Raw genomic sequence first — 20,380 nt, 5'->3', positions numbered from 1 at the left:
AAATCCACTGATGGTGTTCCTTTGATGACTAGTCACCAAGCTACACTTGTAAACATTGTCATTTTAGGAAGATGACTTAGTAATATAGGAAGCTTGTGGAGACTATGCAGGTCACTCAAAATGTTGACCTAGTGCTGAAGAAACTGATTTCATCCCCCCCATCTATTAACACTTGTCAATCCCCGCTGACAAGTCTATACCTGGGACACAGGAAATGTGTGCACTAGAAATCACAACTGTTTCAGCTGGAACACAGAAGATGTATTCATAAGCATATGTTGTGTGCATATTACATGTCAAATTCAAACTACTACAAGGATCACATCAGATCATGGTTAGAGGAGTCTGCCCTTCAGGATAAGCAGAAATTAAGACCTAGCTTTTATCATGTGTCCATCTTACATTTCAGTTATACCAAGCTTTTAAATGACTCCGTAAACCTGGGAGCAGAATGGATTGCTTGTCTTACCTCCAGACCCACTTAACATCCACCAGTTGGACAAGATGTTTGCCTATGGATTATGCAACTGCTTCCTGGGATTATTAGGGACTAACATTTCTGTGGTTTGGGTCTACACATGTTGGTCTTTATGTGCATAAGCCCTATGTAGTAATTATATTCAATGCATGAATTTCAGGTGACAGGATAGGCAGCAATGGTGGAGTGAGTAAACTCTTTGTAGACTCATCTAAATTATTTGCGTAAAGTGAAAGAGTTCAAATATTGTTCTGTGTAAGCCACTTTCCCCATCCATTATTGTAGTAGACTTCAACTTTTTCAGACACAGACTACCTTTAACCCAAACGTGCATTTAGAGATCCATTTCTGGGAAGTGCTGCTGTTACCGTATTTTTCGTCCCATAGAGCGCACCGGCCCATAGGACGCATCTAGTTTTTTTTGGGGGGGGGGGAAATAAAGGAATCCCCCCTTTATTTCCCCCCGAAAACCAGGTTGGGGAATCCAAACCAGGTCGGGGAACAGCGGGATGGCGGCAGTGCGCCTCCCCGCTGTCCCCTGAGCTTGTGGCGCTGGCGCTGGGGAGAAGCGCGCTGCGCCTCCCCGCTGTCCCCCGAGCTTGTGGGGCTGGCACTGGGGAGAAGCGCACTGCGCCTCCCCGCTGTCCCCCGAGCTTGTGGGCTGCAGGCTGCTGCCCGCAAGCCTTGCGAGCCCGCGGGAACTCCCGCCGGGCTCGCAAGGCTTGCAGAGAGCTTCCTGAAGCCTGGAGAGCGAGAGGGGTCGGTGCGCACCGACCCCTCTCGCTTTCCAGGCTTCAGCGAAAGCCTGCATTCGCCCCATAGGACGCACCCACATTTCCCCTTCATTTTTGGAGGGGAAAAAGGGCGTCCTATAGGGCGAAAAATACAGTACCTTTTTCTTAAATTTATATCATGTCATTCCAAAGGATCCCACCTTGTACCACCTTAGATCAGGCCACGACCTGGTAGTGAGTCCCAACTCATCCTCTGGAGAAACTAGGTGTTCCCTTACCACCCCCTTTCGTATCTTGGACTGCAGCTTCCTCCTTACATCGTTTATTCTGTTATCTATCACCAAGTTGGGCACTGCTTTCCTTTTGGGTAAAGAGAGAGGCAAAGTAGATGTTGAGCAATTCCTCCTTCTCCTTGAGCCAAGAGCATTTCTTTGTCTTCTCCATACACAGGACCTACCACTTGCTTGTTCTTCCTCTTGCGTCAAACATGGCCGGAAAAAACCTTTTTTATTTTTAAGTATTCTTGTCTTTTTCTTGTTGTGCATGATTTATTTTTTTATCCCCAACTTTCCTCCAAGGAGCTCCAGTGTGGTGTAACATGGTTCTCGTCTTCCCCATTTTATCCTCACAACAACCCTGTGAAGTAGGTTAAGGCTTGTCTTGTGAATGGTTTAATTCATTAGCTGACTGCATCTTGCAGCATCCTGGAAAGCCATGAGCTTAAGTGTGCTGATTCTGCCTTGAGACTGAGGCAACCCATTCAATTCCACCAAAGCAAGCCATCCGGTAATGCAATACTCACTTTTAAAATTTAATTTTAGTCTGTATGAAAACAAGATTCGCTCCCTTCCCCCACTGGAAAATACATCCCATGTTGCCACCAACCGCTGGCTTCCAAATTTCCTGAGCTTATCCCTCCGTCTTTGGTGCCAGGATTCACAAGGGAAGAGAGTCCCACCACACATTACTCACTAATTTCCTTTCACACCCACCACACATCTGCATTTGGGATAACAGGAAATTTTAATTAAGCTTTTAAAAACCCTCTAGCATGATGATTTCATTTCCAAAATAAATAAAAGCAAGATGGCATCTTCTCCTCTTGGGAAAAGAGAGAGCCCAGCAAGATTCTCCTCAAAGTACAGTTGGCGTTTCCCCTCCCCCCGCCTCCCACTCTGCGCTCGAAACATCCCTTTCAGTTCTGCAGTGAGACTTATTGCTTATGAAATTGACAAGTGACAGCTCTGATTAAAGCCAGACACTGCATAAAGAGAGCGCTGCAAGGAAAACAGGGAGGCATCCTCGTGCTACTGAATGGTGCTCCACCTATTTGAACTTTGCCTCCTTTCGCCCCTGATGTTCCCTGCTTAAGAGGACCATGTTACCAACCTGTATAAGCACCATAGTGAGGAGGGCAAATGTTCAATAAGCTTTGGTATGAACTGACTCTTGGCTGGGTTGATTTCATAGAGGCACATGCCTCTTGGCTGGTGGAATGAGTAAGAGCTAAGCAAGGGTGGCAATGGAATCGAATAACCCCACTGGTGCGCGCACACACAATTAGCTTTCTTGTCATGCTGTTTTTCATGTACCCATCCGTGAAACCACATATGAAAAAGATCCAATGGGATTTAAAATGAATAAAGTCCATATAAGATGCTGTAGTCAAATATGCCATCTAACTTTGATTGACCTGTCACGGCTAAAATGGCCGCTGTTTCTTTAATGCGAATAAAGCTGGGTCAGCATGACTCAGCGGCTTGCAGCAAGTTGTATATATAAGTGAGAAATGTTAGTTTGTGCTGAGGCTGGTGTTTGGGTTGGTTGGTTGGTTAGTGCTGGTGTGTATAGTTATTCAGTCGTGTTTTGCACAAAGACTTTTAAGAATAAAACTCGGCAAGGATATTCTTGTGGACTCTTTTATGCAGACAAGGGTCCGAGGACCAGGCTGAAGAGACAAAGGGAGGTCAGAACCCTTTCCATCTTTTTTTGCCTTTTACAAACACTGACATGACCTGCCTTTATTAGGCAATTTCTGGAAGGCAGGAGTGACTAGTCGGGTTTTTTTGCTCTTTTTGCAAGCCCTCTGGCAGCAGGGGGGAACACTAGGACAAAAGATGGGATGCCCACCCCTGACTTTTACGCGCAGGCTACACATCCAATGCACACCACACAGAGAAAGACAGATAGACAGACAGAAACACACAAATCCAGGGGAATATGCAGTCTGTTAAATACATACCACAAACACACATGCAGATAACACACATACAGAGAGGCAGGCAGACACACAGGCCAAACATCACCTCCCTCCTACCACTCATCAGATGTTTGATCAGCCTATTTGACCAGAATGAAAGCTAATATGCATGCACACCACTTTCCCCATCCTTGTGCTTTACAGATGTTTTAGACTACAATCCCCATCATTCCCAGCAGTTGTCCATATTGGCCGGCACTGATGGGAGGTAGAGGCCAACAGCATCTGAGAGGCAGCAAGTTAGGGAAGGCTGGTGTAAACGATTGGTGTTATATTCAAATATGTGTTCTTAAAGCCCGATTACCGCTTGGTTTATGAAAAAGCAGCTTTCAAAGAGGACAAGTTAGGCCACATCCAGTTTATTGAACATTGATTCTTAATTTGGTTGCAGGAAGGCTATGCGATGTGGTGTCAAGCAATCGTTATCGCATACTTCCCAGCACTTTTTCTGGTCACTTCCCTTAACTCAAAAAGTTTGATGCAGGGGGAAGAAAGCAGGTTTGTTGCACAAGGGCCCCAAATCCACTTTCATTGCACAACCTGAATTGTGGTGGAGAAGAGTGCTCTGAGGTGACTTGTGTGCCTGTGCAGTCTGCTGCTGGTGGTCAACTTCAAGGCCCCTGGTCTCCTTCCATGTTGTTTCCCTAAACGGGCGTTGGGCCAGAGAACTGTTTCAAAGAGAGGACTACTCCAAAAACGAGTCCCTAACAACCCTTCAAATACAGGACTGTCTTACGGAAAGTAGGACACAAGGCCACCTTAACAGTCAGTCGTCACACACTGGAGACTGTAGGGAAACACAGCTATAGGTATGCTCAAGACCCAGTTCTTCGCTTTGTGGGAGAGAATTGTGGCCCATTGTAAATCTAAAATAATACGATAGCCTGGCACAGTTATTTCAGGTTATCTTCAATGAAAATGAGACCATATATTGGCCTTTGATTAAGAGGTCTTAATGAATTTTTTGACATTCATGTCCATCCCTTGAACGTGTGAATGAAAATATTTTGTGCAAAGTCCAAGCTGTGTTAGAGATGGTGGCTGCAATACGCCCCACCCCAACTGCACCTATTTTCTTCATTAAATAATACACATTTTTGCTCCGTCTGAAGATTTGTCTCTTTTTTGCTCTTACTTTTCTAGCATCAAACACCATCAGTAGCATGATAATGTATCCCTGCAGGTGAAATTTCCCCCACTTAATCCATTTTCACAGCAGTCATCATTTTGGTTAGTTTATGATGGTGTAAAATGAAGCTTTGAGAGGGAAGGGGGACTTTGGTTTTTGTTGTTGTTTACTCTTGTAAAAAAATCAAGTTTTTGACAAAAAAGTTCACAATCCTACCCTGCAAACAAAGGAGTTCTGGGCATTATGTGGCAACCTAATTTCCTTTGCAAATAATGTCTGAATCATTTGGATACGTATGTTTTCAAAATGTGAGCAGGCACCCTCTGATTCCAGACATTTTGTGTGTTTTCAGCACCCTGTATACTGTGTAAATGTCGTTGGGACACAGAATGCTCACAACCTCATTACCGTTTCGACAGATGGCAAAATGTGTTCCTGGAGCCTGGATATGCTCTCAACTCCACAGGTGGGTTTGTTTTTACCTACACAAGAAGAAAGTGCTGGAGTTAAAGCTGATACCCACATCATCCCTAAAAGCCCAAACTTCACATCCTATACAAACTAAAACCTGTGGATGCACTTGAAAGAGTGCAGCTTATTTCAAGCAATAGCCTCCTCTAAGAGCCAAAGCCCATTTCCTCTGCCACAAATCATGTAATTACTGTAATGCGTTAATATGCAGGTCAATTTCAAGTGAAAATGAAATAATCCATTTTAAAGCACAGGTAATCATACGAGTCGCCTGTGGTGAATATCACACTTACTCTACCGCATTATTTAGCAAATATTGACTAGATAAAGGCAAGACTAGATTGCTGTGAGGCACTCAAGAAAAGTACAGCTTATTATCTGCATCCAGCGACTATGCTAAGCAAGGAGATCATCTCAAAAGTTTGACAAATATTTTTCTGCCCCTTTCGCTCCCCTGTTATTGTGTTGCTGTAGTCATTGTTGGGTTTGGCACTAACTCTTACCTTTCTAGAAAACATTCTCCTCCAACCTGGTGCCCTGCGGGTGTTTAGGACTGCACCTCCTATCCCAACTGGCTATAGCTAATGGAAGTTGTAGTCCATCTGGCTGGAGAAGACTGGGAGCAAAGAGCCATTGGCCCATTCAAAATCTAGAATAGTGATTCCCAAGCTGTGGCCTGTGGACCACCAGTGGTCCATGAACTTCCTTCAGGTGGTGCACAATGATTGGCTCTCTGTAGTCAATGAAAAATTATTAAGAAACAATAGTACTTTATTTCTGTAATATATTCAGAAACAACTCATTGGGGGAAATTCTATTTTGCTAGGAGAGCATGGAGCTGGTGTACAATAAATCCAAGCCAGTGGCAGTTACTGGAATGGCTTTCCCAACTGGAGACGTCAATAACTTTGTAGTTGGAAGTGAAGAGGGCACCGTTTACACAGCTTGTCGTCATGGAAGGTATTTGTGTGTATGTGTGTGTGGTTTTTTTTTTTACTAAATGCATTTAGCTCATAGTAGATATCTCTAGGTTGCCTAGGTTACAAAAAGGGCCAAAACAGACATGGTGAGGGAAGTGGTCATTGTGAATTTCATAGGAGCAGTGATTCTACCTTCTAGCCTTCTACTAGCTTTGTTTCCCTAATCAAAACTCCATACCTGAAGTGCTATTAAGGGGGGTGGGGAAGGAATACAGATAGATCCTCAAGATTCGCGGCATTTTCTGGTGTTGGATGTTTCCTAAGTGTACACCTCTCTCCTTATACAGTAAAGCGGGCATTGGTGAAATCTTTGAAGGCCACCAAGGTCCTGTGACAGGAATCAACTGCCACATGGCAGTGGGTCCGATTGACTTCTCCCATCTATTTGTGACATCATCATTTGACTGGACCGTCAAGCTGTGGACCACAAAGGTAAAAGATGGGGTTAGCAGTGCTGGTTTGGGTCTTCAACCTTAACTGATGAGTGGCTGGGGGTGGATTTCATCCTCTTTGGGGCTCTGGCCTAGACAGAGATGGAAACCACTCACTTCCTGCACATCAGATGAGTGGGGAGAGAGCGTCGGCTCCCATTCTCAACTGATGTACGTGGAGCAGGGGCCTGTGTGTGTGTGTGTGTACCTGTATGTGTGTCCTGCACCCATGTGTTTCTTGTGTGTGTCCTATATTTGTGTGTTTCGTGTGCATGCCTGTGAGAATGTGCATGTGGGGTATAGGGTGGCCACACTCACTTTTGGCCATGCCCGCTACTAATATCCATCCCTCTGAAGAGTTGGCCAAGGGTGAATGCAGCCCCCAGGCCCCCAACACTTAAACAATCCCCGATATAAAAGGAAATGGCTCCTTAGATGTCTCATAGTTCTCAAGAATCAACCCTATACAAGGATGAGCATAGTATCTGCCCACCATATGCAATAATTAAGGCTAGCAGATGATAAAGGATCCAAATGGCCCAGTGTGACATCAACCAGATGATCTCGGCATCATCCATCGTGCTATGAAGAGAGGCTGAGAAATGCCTAAGGTCATTCACTGAAGCCAGGATTTGAATTCAAATTTTAACTGCATGTCCACACAAATATGAATGAAAATGGAGCAGTGTCAAGAATTGCTTCAGATCTAAACTCTGCTTGATTCAGTGCCCGCTGCATTTCCCCCCCCCCCATTGGCCTTTGCTTATTATAGCTGCGAAAAGCTTAGAGTGAACTCTGTTGAGCTTTTGGTACCCACTGAAAATGCACCCAGTTTTTGTGTGTGTGTGTGTGTGTGTGGGTTGCAAATTCCGAATCCTTGAGAGGCTACTGTTTATTTGTTTTGATATGCTTTGAATTACCTTGTTTTAATGTGTTTCTTTAGCTCTGCTTTTTGATGCCGTGGGATTTGCATGAAGGGCATATATACACACCCACACACCATACTTTTCTGTGCCTGCTAATATTGATGATAGAGCAGGGGGAAAGCCATTGATTGTGTGTGTGTGTGTGTGTGTGTGTGTGAGTACAAATATGTGAAGGAGTGTGACAACTGCCTGGTGGAGACTGTTTGAAGCTTGCCTGAGGTACTTTACACAGGTTCTGACTTAAGCTGCTGTTCTCTGGGGAGCAGTGGATTTCTTCCTGTGCACCTTTGTACATGGACCCGTGTATTCCAGTTAACCCCAGTCTGATAAATAAGATTGAAACACACAAGCAAATATTAAGTGAAACAAAGAGGCTGTGGCGGCTGTGGCTAATTTTCCCAGCAAGGGGAAGGCCTGCAGCAAATGTTGTGATGGTTGCCTGTTGCCCACCCCACATCTAAGGAGTCTTGAGTGTATCTCTGTGGGAAAATATGCAGCTAATTGTCGGATGTTTTGCTTGGTGTAATGCTAGGTAAAAATGGTCCTAGTCAGCCTCACGACCATTATGGGGAAGTGGTTTCCATGTGACTTGGTATATCTGGAAGGTTGGGCAGGGGGGTTCATAAGTTGCTGTGGTCAGATTATCTCCCTGCCTCTTACAGCATTCTTGCCCACATCTACACAAAGCGTTTAAAGCACGAGATGGTTGGACAGTGTTCTCAAAACTACCGACATGAATTTGATGAAACTCCAGGAGGCAGTGGAAGACAGGAGTGCCTGGCGTGCTCTGGTCCATGGGGTCACAAAGAGTCTGACACAACTAAACTACAACAACAAAAATAGTTTTCTAATAGTCATGGCTTCTCCCAAAGTATCATGGGAACTGGAGTTTGTAAAGGGCGGTGGGAGTTGTTAGGAGACCCCTACTCCCTTTGCAGAACTACAATTCCCAGAGTTCCCTGGGAGGACAAATTGATTGTTAAACCACTCAGCCAAACCTGATTTAAACTGCCTTCTTTCAAGGACCTCTAGGAATTTTATTTGTGAGGAATCCAATAATTTTCTGCTAGGACCTCATCCCTATATGGATGTTAATGAGGCATGAGATCACAGCACACCATGAAAGTAGAACCAGGATGCCGAAAAGTCAAGAGATATCCTGGTGGGATGAATCTGTTGAATCTTGTATCTATTTGGGTATTACTGCTTTGAACATGTAAATTGTTTTCTAAAGGCCACCTGCTCATTAAGCTATACTAGGGATTATTAATAAATGTTAATGTGCAGCAATGGCCGTGCTCCTTATCATGTTATCATGCAGAATTATATAATACCACATGAAGAAAAGCAGGCTTGAGTCTCTTAGATTTTTTTTTTTTATCAAAACACCCCATTATTCTGCCTTAAATAATCTTAGCTATGGCTTCAAAAGGAAAGTGTTGGCTTCTGAGAGTAGACTGTACAGGACTGAACAGGATTTCAGGTGCAACTTTTCCTGCTACTTTTGAGCCATTAACTTAAAAATATGTATGGCCTAAATAGCATGGTTGTGTAGGAGAATATTCGTGTTAGAGATGTCCTGGAAATTTTTCTTTGACGACTGCTCATAAAACACTTTACCCATGAAAAAAATACCTCCTCCTTGTGGTTTGTTGTCAGGATGGTTCAGACAACTGAGGAGTTAGTATTCTGTTCAAATGCAGCCATGCCACTCTGTTATAGGCACCCCCCCCAAAAAAAAACTCCATATATGTAATTGTACCAAAAGTATACATTTACATGGATTGTTAAATTGGCCTCAGTTTCTTACTTTTAAGGAATATTTTTTGACTGATATTTTCACTGAGAATGAGTAATGCGAAACATTTTTTGCACTTTCTAAAAAGGCCAGCAGAGAGTAAGGATGGAGAACAAGAAGCAAATATGAAGTGAAACAAGAGGCCCTCTCAAAAGAGAGGGGCCCAAAGGAGAGCAAACAAGGGAGAACAATTAGTATTGTACTAAATGACTGCAGGGAAAAGAAACAGATTAGAACCAAACTGCAGCTCATGCTAAAGGCATCTTTGCAATGGCACCAATGTGGCTTTGCTGCCTCAAGTATCAGCTTCAGAAGAGGGATTTTCCTCAGGACTGCAGCAAGGGAGGAAGGGGTTGAATTCCCTATCCTTGCCTGCTATGATCCTCATAATTATCACATGCACACGTGCAATTTGCCTTTTTTTAAAAAAACCTTGCACATTAAATGCAAAGAATCATATAATGTCATGTCTAGTTTAGGACTTGGATGGGGTCAGCTCACCCAGAAGCATATATTAGTCCAATGATTTCACATTTTTATTCTCCTTCCCTCCTTTGCTATGGATTGCCATAACTTTCCTCTCTGTTTAATGCATGGCATACCTTGTGTACGACCCCCACCCTCCTGTGTCTGCAATTTCTTTAAACTTTTTGGCGAGAAGAGGGAAGGCATGGACTCCTTTCTGTGTGGTTTCTCCAACATGGTCAGGTATGGTGGCGTTGGCGGGAAGCTGTGCCTTTAATCTTTTTCTTTCCCCTCCAGCCAAATTCCTCTGCTTCCCCCTTACACCATCTTATCCTCTTGCAGTCCTGCAGCAAGAGCACTGTGTACGTTCTTCTCAAGTGTCCTTCCTCTTAATCTGTCTCATCTCCCTCCCCCATTTCTCAAGTCTGTCTGTTGTGTGGTCCGTAGGATCATTGGAAGCTGCCTTATATTGAGTCAGGTCATTGGCCCATTTAGCTCAGCATCGTCTACACTGGCTGGCAGCAGCTCTCAGGCAGGGATCTCTCCCAGACCTACTTGGTGTGTTCAGTGTGGTGTAGTGCTTAAGAGTGGTAGTCTTGTAATCTGGTGAACCGGGTTTGTGTCCCTGCTCCTCCACATGCAGCTGCTGGGTGACCTTGGGCTAGTCACACTTCTCTGAAGTCTCTTAGCCTCACTCACCTCACAGAGTGTTTGTTGTGGGGGAGGAAGAAAAGGAAAATGTTAGCTGCTTTGAGACTCCTTAGGGCAGTGATAAAGAGGGATATCAAATCCAAACTCCTCTTCTTCTGGATTGATCCTGGGACCTTCTGCATGCAAGGCAATTGCTCTGCCACTGAACCATGACCTTTCCCTGAAATTTAACAATTGGGGGAATTGTTAAAATGAAAGCTCACTTGACATATAAACGGTGATTATCCTGAAACAGCTCAGGATCCTCTTGCCAAGCAATTGGAAGTTCCAACTGGTGGAGATTGCCAGAGATTTTCCTCTCCCATGAAAGCTTAGCTGCCCTGCTCTGGTCATTCATAAATATGCCCACACTCTCCATGCCCCTTTACAGAATGTCTAATGTGCCCATTTTGGCAGCATTAAGTACTTTACGCTAGGGCTTGTCCATACAGGAACAGAGTGTGGATTTACACCAGCTTCTCTCCCCATTAATGCTAGGGCAGCCACATAATTACTTCCCCGTTGTTATCTCAGACCTCCCCTCACCCTTTTAAACAAAGTGTGTTTTTAATTCTTAGAAAGTCCAAATTTGGTGGGGGCATGCATTTAAAGTGGAAAAGGTCTGGAACAACTCTAGGATGGGGTCCACATTTTTGTTCTGGTGTGTTCGAGTCCTGGGTCAATTTCTTTCTGTATTGTACCATAAAACAATACTGGCCATATAGCATGGAATGCTCTTTAAAATGTAACCCTGTTAAGTGATTTTAAAAATTATTTTATCAGTGTGGGCCTGCTGAATTAATGATTATATTATATTAATATCATATATTAGTATCGTATAGTATCATATGTTATTGTAAGGTCCCCCATCTCTGAGTACCAAGAGACAACAGGGGTGCCTGTGCTTATTCTGGGTTCAGTTTTCTTGGAATGAAGGTCAATGGAGGCTGTGGTATCCTTAGGTTATGTGGTTCTATCTATACAACCTGACCATAGGATGGAGGTGCTCACTGCATTAAGATTCCAAAATTTATTGCCTCCCCATTAGGTTTCCAGAAAAGCTCCAAGCCATGCTCTGGGTACAGTATAGGTCAAGACAAGCCTCTGTGTCTTCAGCTTCCAGCATCAGCCACAACTCTCTCTCACACCCAGCCCCCCCCCCTTGGCCCCCTGTTCTCCATCCTAGGGTGGCATGGCGTCCAGCCAGGTGAGGTAGTAAAAGGTCCACCCATTTCTCTTTATGGCAACATGTCTTTGGACATATACATGGCAGTCCAGCTGACTAGCTAAGGCAACCTGTCTGACTTAGTTCAGTGGCCTCTTCTACTAGATTCTAAACCTTGCTGCATCAAGGATCACAGGCCTGGAAGGGACCAATGAATATTATCCAGACTGACTCCGCCCCCCCTTAAACCTATAACAATATTATTGTTGTGGTAAAGATTTTTCTATCGCTATAAAACAGAAGTTCTTGTTTTGCTTGGCCAGAGCTTCAACAGTGTTCTTAACAGAAAGCCATGCCATACATTGTAGCATAAATAAATACCCTTTCAGTTAGCAAGGAAAAAAACCTCTAAATGAAAATTAACAAACATGGATAAAAGAGTTCACTCCCTCTGCACTCAAGTCACATTAAACTTCACTGTCTTCAGAGCAGGAAGCAGTTCATAGCATCGTATTTGCAAACACACCCAAGACTCATCTAGACTGTATCAGCCACATGAAGTAAGGAAGTAAGACAAAAGTGGCATAAAGAATTTTCTTCTGCCTTGGCTGGAGAAACCACATGGCCAGACCTCAGGGAGACTACTGGTATGAACGTGGGTGGCATGATCTGGTTTTTAAGTTATATACAATTTAGGAAACAAATTTATTCCCCCTTGCTGAGTGAACATTACAGCAGAACTAGGGGATGAACAAGGCTTTCTTGTGGATCTCAAATGAATCTACCCTAAAAACCCAGCCACTGCAACATTCTTTTCCTAGTCCCCTTATTTGTTTTATTCCATTTCAAATTGCAGTAGCAAAAAGGGCATTTCTTTACTTATCTAATTTAGTAGTTTCACTGTTTCAAAGTCCTTGCAGTTCAGACTTGTGGGCCTACCTGGTCCATACCAGCCCACAGGAGCCAATGTGGGTTTTAACCTAGGATGTGCAACCTAGATGGCTGCTTCACTGCTTTGAGCACAAGGAATGCATTGAGGGGGGAAAGAGTTATCAGCCTTTTCTGGGATATAGGGAACAGATTATACTGAGTCAGACCTCAGTAATAGTTCTGCATTTTCTCTACACCAACTGGCAGCAAGTCTCTAATGTAGCGTTTCCCAAACTTGGGTCTCCAGCTGTTTTTGGACTACAGTTCCCATCATCCCTGACCACCAGTCCTGCTAGCTAGGGATGGTGGCAGTTGCAGTCCAAAAACAGCTGGAGACCCAAGTTTGGGAAACCTTGCTGTAATGTTTCAGACAGGAAACCTTCTAGCCTGACGTGGAGTTTTCAGGAGTTGAACCTGGGACCTGCAGCTTATGAGGCATGTGCTGTATCACTGAACTATGATCACCTCAGGCATTTCCAGAAGGCCCAGATGCATGGCACTGAACTGAGCCAGGAGCACCGGTAGGAGCTATTCTCTGTGCATCACCCTATTCCAATTTGTAAACTCTCTCACCTAATAGCCTGTGCCGAGTAAGACTCCTCTCCAGGTGACCTGGTAAATGTAAAGGTAAAGGGACCCCTGACCATTAGGTCCAGTCGTGACCGACTCTGGGGTTGCGCCGCTCATCTCGCTTTATTGGCCGAGGGAGCCGATGTGCAGCTTCCAGGTTATGTGGCCAGCATGACTAAGCCGCTTCTGGCGAACCAGAGCAGCGCATGGAAATGCCGTTTACCTTCCCGCCAGAGGAAGGTATCTACTTGCACTTTGACGTGCTTTTGAACTGCTAGGTTGGCAGGAGCAGGGACCGAGCAACAGGAGCTCACCCCGTCGCAGGGATTCGAACTGCCGACCTTCTGATTGGCAAGTTGTAGGCTCTGTGGTTTAACCCACAGCGCCACCTGCGTCCCACACCAGGTGACCTGACAGAGAAGCAAAAGCCGGTTCTCTCTTCATCCTTGTAAGGTCACAAATGTCTAACAGAAGAAATATAGTAAACATGTTTGAGGGTTAGTAATGGGGGGGCGGGGGCAGGAGGACTAGATTTGCAAGGCTGCCCTACTTGGTAATCCTAAAACCAGATATCTTCTGAAAATATGTCTACTTCTGAATATATTGTGTCCTACAGATGAAAAATTAAAAGCGTCCTAGTCATTACAGTGAACAACATGGTCTAGCTGTAGATCCGTCAGTAAGTAGCATTCTGGCTTACTTGGGGATCTGCCTGTCTGTTGTACGAGCTCAGCATTTTGAGTTTTGTCCAGAAGCAAAGCAATGAATGAATTTTCTTCAGAGCTCAATTTTGCTGTCAGAAAGCCAAACTGACTCAGAGGAATGGGTGGAGCTGCTTGTTCAGACAGGATTTTTACTTTTTGCCCTTTACCTCTGGAGCCAGAGGTCTGGCTCCCATCCAGCTGTATGAGGAGAAGATTATGGTCTTTCTCTAGGTAATTTGAAGGAGCAAAACCAAAGTGAAGTCAGGTGATCAAAAGCCGGCACTGAGTTTTTCCACAATGTTTCTCTTGATTTTGCTTATCTATTCCACTGTAACCACACGGTTTCCCCCCCTTCTTTTGAAAGACTTCATGAGCAGTTTCTTGTATGCACAAAATTGCAGATCTGTTCATGTAGGATGAACTATCAGTGGCTCTCAACTCTGAGGTTTTGCGGACCTCTCAAAAATTGCCGGGAACCACTTAATAAACTTTATTTCTTCTACTGTGACAATATCATCAAAAACCAGCACAGCATTATGAAAATCACAGGTCGGGCTACTGGCATGGATCCCTTTAACTGGGAAAAATATATATCACGAAACTCACAGGTCCTAGTCCATGGCCTTGATAGTCTCTTCAATAAATATGGCCCTAGTCAAAACACCCTCAGTCTCCATAACAAGAAAAGAAATAAATCAAATGCAAGGCCAGCTACAGCATAGCTGTCAACTTTTCCCTTTTCTTGCGAGGAATCCTATTCAGAATAAGGGAATTTCCCTTTAAAAAAGGGAAACGTTGACAGCTATGAGCTACAGAAGTTCTTGACTGTACCATCTTATGAAGCCAACATGGGGGAGATGTTTCGTGAACATTTTTGGCCAGAGAATTCACCATCTGTCCTCAGTGATTCCATGTGCTCCTTGGGGAGAGTCTTGAAACTATTCATGGGGGTGAGGGGTGGAGAAGCGTTAGGTGCTGAAGCAAATGGATCAACAGTCCTTTGCTTCAAGCCAATTATGCATAGTTTTCTAAGGATATGTATGCAGATCCTGGACCTTAAGTTTGGATGCCATGGATTGAACTTGAGGCCTTCTGCATTTAAAGCAAGTGCTTCACTGAGCTATGGCCTCTCCCCATCTGAACGGCTACTGAAAGAATTGCAGTGAGGGCTGATGCCATCCCCTTGTGTCGTTTTTCTTTGCTCAGAGAGCCCTTTTATACATGCTTTGCTGTAGTTAATCAGTCCTAACAGTGCAAATGGGAGCTGGACCAGGGCAAAAGTCTCCCCATGCTATGTTGGTGGGAAATGAAACTGCTTGCAGTCTGGCAATGGGATGCCCTATAGTTTAACATTTGCACTTCTCTCAATTCTCGCAATGCAGTTCTCCAATCCCCAAATGTGCACAAAAATGCATACATTAAGAGAAAATGTGCATAGGCTTCCAGTCCCACCTGCCTTAATGGAGGCATTCCCCACGACGGCGGAGGATTGTTGGTGAACAAAAACCAAGGATGGCAGAGGGTAAATCATCCTTACAAATTCCCTCCAGGGAATGGACTTTGCTCGCAGTTCGTCTTGGTACCTGGCTCTCTCTCCGGCATGGAATGTGGAAGGCAGGGAGGCGCTGAGTACAAAAGCACTTCACCTGGTGAAAACCCTCCTACGTCGCCATTAAGTAGAGGTTATCTGTTTAGTTGGATTTATAGTTGATTTTAAAGTACCAGCGCGTTATGGAAAAGGGTTGCAACAATATACTGCGGAACATATCAGCTACAGGGATCAAGGGTTTGAACTGAGATAAGATTTTCTTTAGTGTGGGAATCGTTTGGGGAGAGGGAAACCCATGGTTTGTTTATTCTAAGCTTCTTTTATATATTTATGATTTGGCAATCCTCTTCAGAATACAAGATAAAAATAGATTTACAAGTGAGGAAGGGATGTTAGAGTAATATTGATATTAACAAGCAAAAATGGAAGCTGCATGTGATCTGAAATGAAGAAAGGGGGGGAACTCAAGTATGGCTGTGTTGGAAAGATAGTAATTCCCCTCACCTCCGTTTAAAAACAACAGACAAGGAAAAACAGACTGAGATTTGTTTGTGCTATTGTGTTTGTGAGATTTGTTTGACAGATTGTAATCTAAGATAAAGTTTAATTGGGCCATAAATCTCTTGCTGGAAGGAAAAGAATTTGGGGGTGTGATAAGAACGCTGCAGAGATTCTGGGAGTTGGAAAAGGAGTATTAAATCTTCAGTGCTGAGAAAACTGCCCACTTTTTCCTAGGCTGAGATGAAAATGGTGAAGATCTGTGACATGTTTTACTAGTGAGACAGAATGGTTTCTAGCAGACTGTCGCCTGTTCCGAGACATAGAAACAAGGACTGAGAGATAAGACTTATGAGAAGCTTTGAGATTCAGTTCTGCCCCAAATCATGATGGGAGAAAACAACAACTGGGAAGTGAAAGAAACACCATATATGGACAAAAGGAATCTCCAGTTTTCACACGCAGAACAGAATAAAGATAATAGTTGGAGTTCCACACATGAAGCATTATAAATTTATATATTATAACATCACAAATGGAAATCATTAATTATGTAGCTGTTGACTAAGGGATGATTATTATAACTGAAATGTAACTGGTATTAATTAAGATTATGCAACACAGTGATATAAGATCGGAAATGCACCTGTTCCACCATGCAGGGAGCCATTTTAACTGAAATGTATTATTAGGAAGTTGAATGGCATTCTGATAATTGTATAATTTGGGAATTAATTGTTACTGTTATAATTTAGCTATTATTGGGGGTATATTGGAAAACATTTTTTTTAAATTTACACAAAAAGGTGTGCATAAAAGTGTATATCTTAATGACAGTAACACAAAAACGAATGCTATTATGGGGAATTGCTTGCGAAATTATGTATGCTAGACAAAATTGCTTCCAAAAATTGGTATATTAGAAGAAATGCACAATAAATGCTGACAATTTTTGTGCAGACTTAATATATATATATATATATATCTGCAAACTGAACTCAAGTCTGGAAAAAAGAGAAGTGGTGAAAAAATGATATTGACCGATTCATCTCTACTTCCAAATGGTGACTTAGGTAGTGAGAAAAGCTCATGAAAATTCAACACAGAATTAATGTGAGTGAAATATAAGTAGGTTTACTCAGTTCTGATAAGCCATAGTCGCCAGGTTTGCTGCTGATATACATTTGTGGAAATGCTGCTTTAGACAAAGAAAGCTGGGAATCAAGCAGAGGATTTAGCCTTCAGTTGTAATTGTGAAACCACTTATTCTACAGAAGTCCCTTTGAAGTTAATGGGCTCTCCTGCAGACGGTGGCTGGAGGCTTGCAGACAGATTCTGGAGGCTTGCAGCAGCTCATCTGCCTGCAGTGCTGGCATAATGCCTCTCCACTCTCTGTGCTACCCCACGGTTGGTGATGTTGATCTGACACATCAGGTAACAGGCTTGATATTAAGCAGGGGTGGTTTTTTTGTTTTGCTGATGTTGCAATTTTTCATCTTATTTGTTCCTGCTTGGTTTGTATATATTCCCCTTTCTCCAGTTTGAAGAACCTGAGTCAGATTATATCACAGACAAGCAAAACATAACAATGTGCAGATGACGGTCAAAATGTGCATATTCTGCACAATCTAACATGATCACAGCACCATTAAAAAAGAGAGATTAGCCAGCTCCATATGCTTTTCTCGATCAAGTTGTTTTCTTCATTCTCCAAAGGGATTCCAACAAAGCCTCTCTAGGAAGCAAACTCTATCATCAGGGTTCTACCACCAAGAAGACCTAGCTCTGTGTGTCACTGTCAGTCTAGTGCAGGCACCCCCAAACTCGGCCCTCCAGATGTTTGGGGACTACAGTTCCCACCATCCCTGACCGCTGGTCCTGTTAGCTAGGGATGATGGGAGTTGTAGTCCCAAAACATCTGGAGGGCCGAGTTTGGGGATGCCTGATCTAGTGCATGGCTGAATAACCTTTGGCCTTCCTGATGTTACTGGACTATAGCTCTCACAATTCCCGATCATAAGCTAGCTATGTTGCTGGGCCACAGGTTCCCTAGCCTTTGTCTAGCTTTTCACACAGAAGACCTAAAAGGGTGGTTTAGTTCCTATGTGGTGTTCCCACAAGAAACCAATTTCAGGCCCAAGATAAAACGTTTCGAGAAGGTGTGGGCATGTAGCCCTTGGCGTAATTTCCAAAGCTGACTGCGACGGATCAGTCTAGACAACACTGGCAAGAACAGTCTCTTTCTCCTTTCGTAGGAAGCGAGAGGGAGAAAGAAGGAGGTGGTGGGAAGCAGTGCTATTTTTCTAGAAAAAGAGGTGCCACAACTCACCCTTTTTCTCTAATAATGGAAATGGCTCCCACCTGAAAGGTGCCAGAACTCAGTTCCGGCGAGTTCCAACTGGAAAAAGCCCTGTTTAGGAAGACAGTGCAAACGGGCATGAGGAGGTCTGCTTTTGGCATTGGTCTTGCCCACAGCTGGCTTGGGTTCTTCCCTTGGTAGGCCCACCCCACTGGCAGATTACCTCAGAAGGAATACATGACTTGACAGTAAAAAGGATTGCCCACCCCTCTTTTGGAGGCTTACCAAAAGTAAGCAAAACTTAACAATGAGGCTGGTAGCAGTTGTGCTTGGTCTCTAGGTTATTCACTCCTTCAAAATCATCATCTGTGAACTTCCCCTCCTCTCTAGGCATTAGAACTTTGACCCTCAACAGGCAAATTAACTACAAACCCCATAATTTGGACTCTCCTCCAAACCTGTACCAAAGTTTTGCCGTTATTTTACAGTGTTTTGCAGAGAAACCTCCACATTCTGTAGCGCTCCACAAACTGATTAATTGATACATCAAACACAAGGTTCGTGCTTAACTGCAAGCCCCCAAATTTGGGATCCTCTGCAAACAGCGGGACCACCATCAGCCATTCTCAGCTGCAAGCGGGGCTTCCCTTCAGACTGGAATCAGCTTTGCCTATAGTCCCTCAGGGGACATAGATCAGAGCCCCCCAGTAACATACCCTCACCAAACCTTTGAAACAACCTATTTTCCCCCTGGCTGTCAACAAATGTTAAATTTTCTGTTATGTCAGAGTGAGGAAATGTACTGGTGATCTTACATATGCAGGGATGTCTTGGATAATAAATCACTTTTGAGTCTATATGACTGATGACCCATGAAATCTCCACAGGCCTTCTAGTTTTAACAGTCACAAACACTAATCTTGGCTGTCGGAGGAAACTAGTGTATTCTATTGAGCCATAGCAAACTTTCCACTCGAAAGCATGGTAGTTACCAAATGGTTATTGAAAAGAGCTTGCTGAGAAGGAATAGTGATTCCTGGGCTCTCTTTCTGACATGGGGCTGGGCTCCCTTTTGGCAGTGGCGTAGCGTGGGTTGTCAGCACCCGGGGCAAGGCAAGTAATTTGCGCCCCCTAACCCGTGGATTTGCGCCCCCTAACCCTAACCCCCTGGTGTTGCGCCCGGTGCGGCCGGCCCCCCCTGCACCCCCCACGCTACGCCACTGCCTTTTGGTGCTGTTTCTCCTAATACACAAATAAACACCCGGACTGTTCATGTCCCTTATTTATTTTAATGCCTTGTCTACTTACTAGTGTACAGACATCACACAGTGCTGTGCCACAATGTTGAAGTTCTTTGGAGCTATGTCTAGTTGTCTTGCACTCCAGCTTTTTGTACTGACTCTTATTGTATGTATGCATAATGATGGATACATCAACTTGGGGTTTAAAGATTCTGAACATGTGCAGAGTGTTTTCCTCCAATCATTGAAAAAGAGCAAAGCCTGCAGGCCCTAGGCAGTCCTGAGCCATGGCTTTTCTTCTTTTAGAACCAAAGCATTCTTGGCCATCTTGTTGGCCTCATCCTTACATCCTTAGCTGCAGGGGTATTCAGTTATCAAGGAAGCAAAATGAGAGACAAGAGTTAATGCACAGTAAGAATTGCAGCACCGGCCCATGTGAGTCACAACTCAACAGATTTTATAAAACCGCTAAGGAGATTAACTCAATAACCAGTTTACCTGTCAGCATCAAGTCCTCCACCCTCCCAAAACACCCCTAACACATCTTCAAAAAACTGCTGCCTGACAGACTGACGCTTTCCAGAGTCAGGTGGTGTCTGGCTTGAGGAATTCACTGTGTTTCCCCCCTTCTCTCTCGGTGTTAAGCATTTTCATAGGTGAGGTTTAAGCCATTTATCACTTATCACATTCCTGTGCCTTCCTTAAGGAGTTCAGAATGGGATCCATTTTATTCTATTGCCATTTTGCCCTCGCAACATCCTGGGAGTTAATGACCCCCAGGTCAGGCAGTGAGCTTCACAGCTGAATGGAAATTTGAACCCAGGGCTCTCGTTCAAGCCCAATACTTTATCCACTATACCGAACCTGCTCTTCTTATCCACCTTGCATGGTTGTCAGATGCACATTAAATGTGTATATTAACCACTTGTATATTGAATTGGTGTTTGGATAGCTCAGTCGGTAGAGCTTGAGACACTTAACCTTATGGTTGTGGGTTCAAGCCCCACATTGGGCAAAAGATTTCTGCATTGCAGGGGGTAGGACTACAGTAGATTACTCTTG

General features: G+C 43.9%; 1 protein-coding gene across 6 annotated transcripts in view; it reads left to right on the top strand.

The window, feature by feature from the left end:
• The window catches only part of DYNC1I1 (dynein cytoplasmic 1 intermediate chain 1), a 225,736-nt gene that overhangs the window by 159,098 nt on the left and 46,258 nt on the right, over positions 1-20,380 (top strand). For all 6 annotated transcript variants that reach the window (XR_014503520.1, XM_083405396.1, XM_083405397.1 and 3 more), the window contains 3 exons: positions 4,954-5,067; positions 5,899-6,032; positions 6,340-6,484. Coding sequence is in view for 5 of the 6 variants with exons in the window: in XM_083405396.1 (XP_083261522.1) it covers positions 4,954-5,067; positions 5,899-6,032; positions 6,340-6,484 (393 nt within the window). In the remaining variant the exon portion in view is untranslated. The remainder of the gene's footprint in view (positions 1-4,953; positions 5,068-5,898; positions 6,033-6,339; positions 6,485-20,380) is intronic.

Source organism: Podarcis tiliguerta, assembly GCF_965153285.1.
Source record: "Podarcis tiliguerta genome assembly, chromosome: 12".
Classification (NCBI taxonomy): Eukaryota; Metazoa; Chordata; class Lepidosauria; order Squamata; family Lacertidae; genus Podarcis; species Podarcis tiliguerta.
Note: the sequence above shows the minus strand (reverse complement) of the source record. Positions and strands in the feature narration are given on the sequence as shown.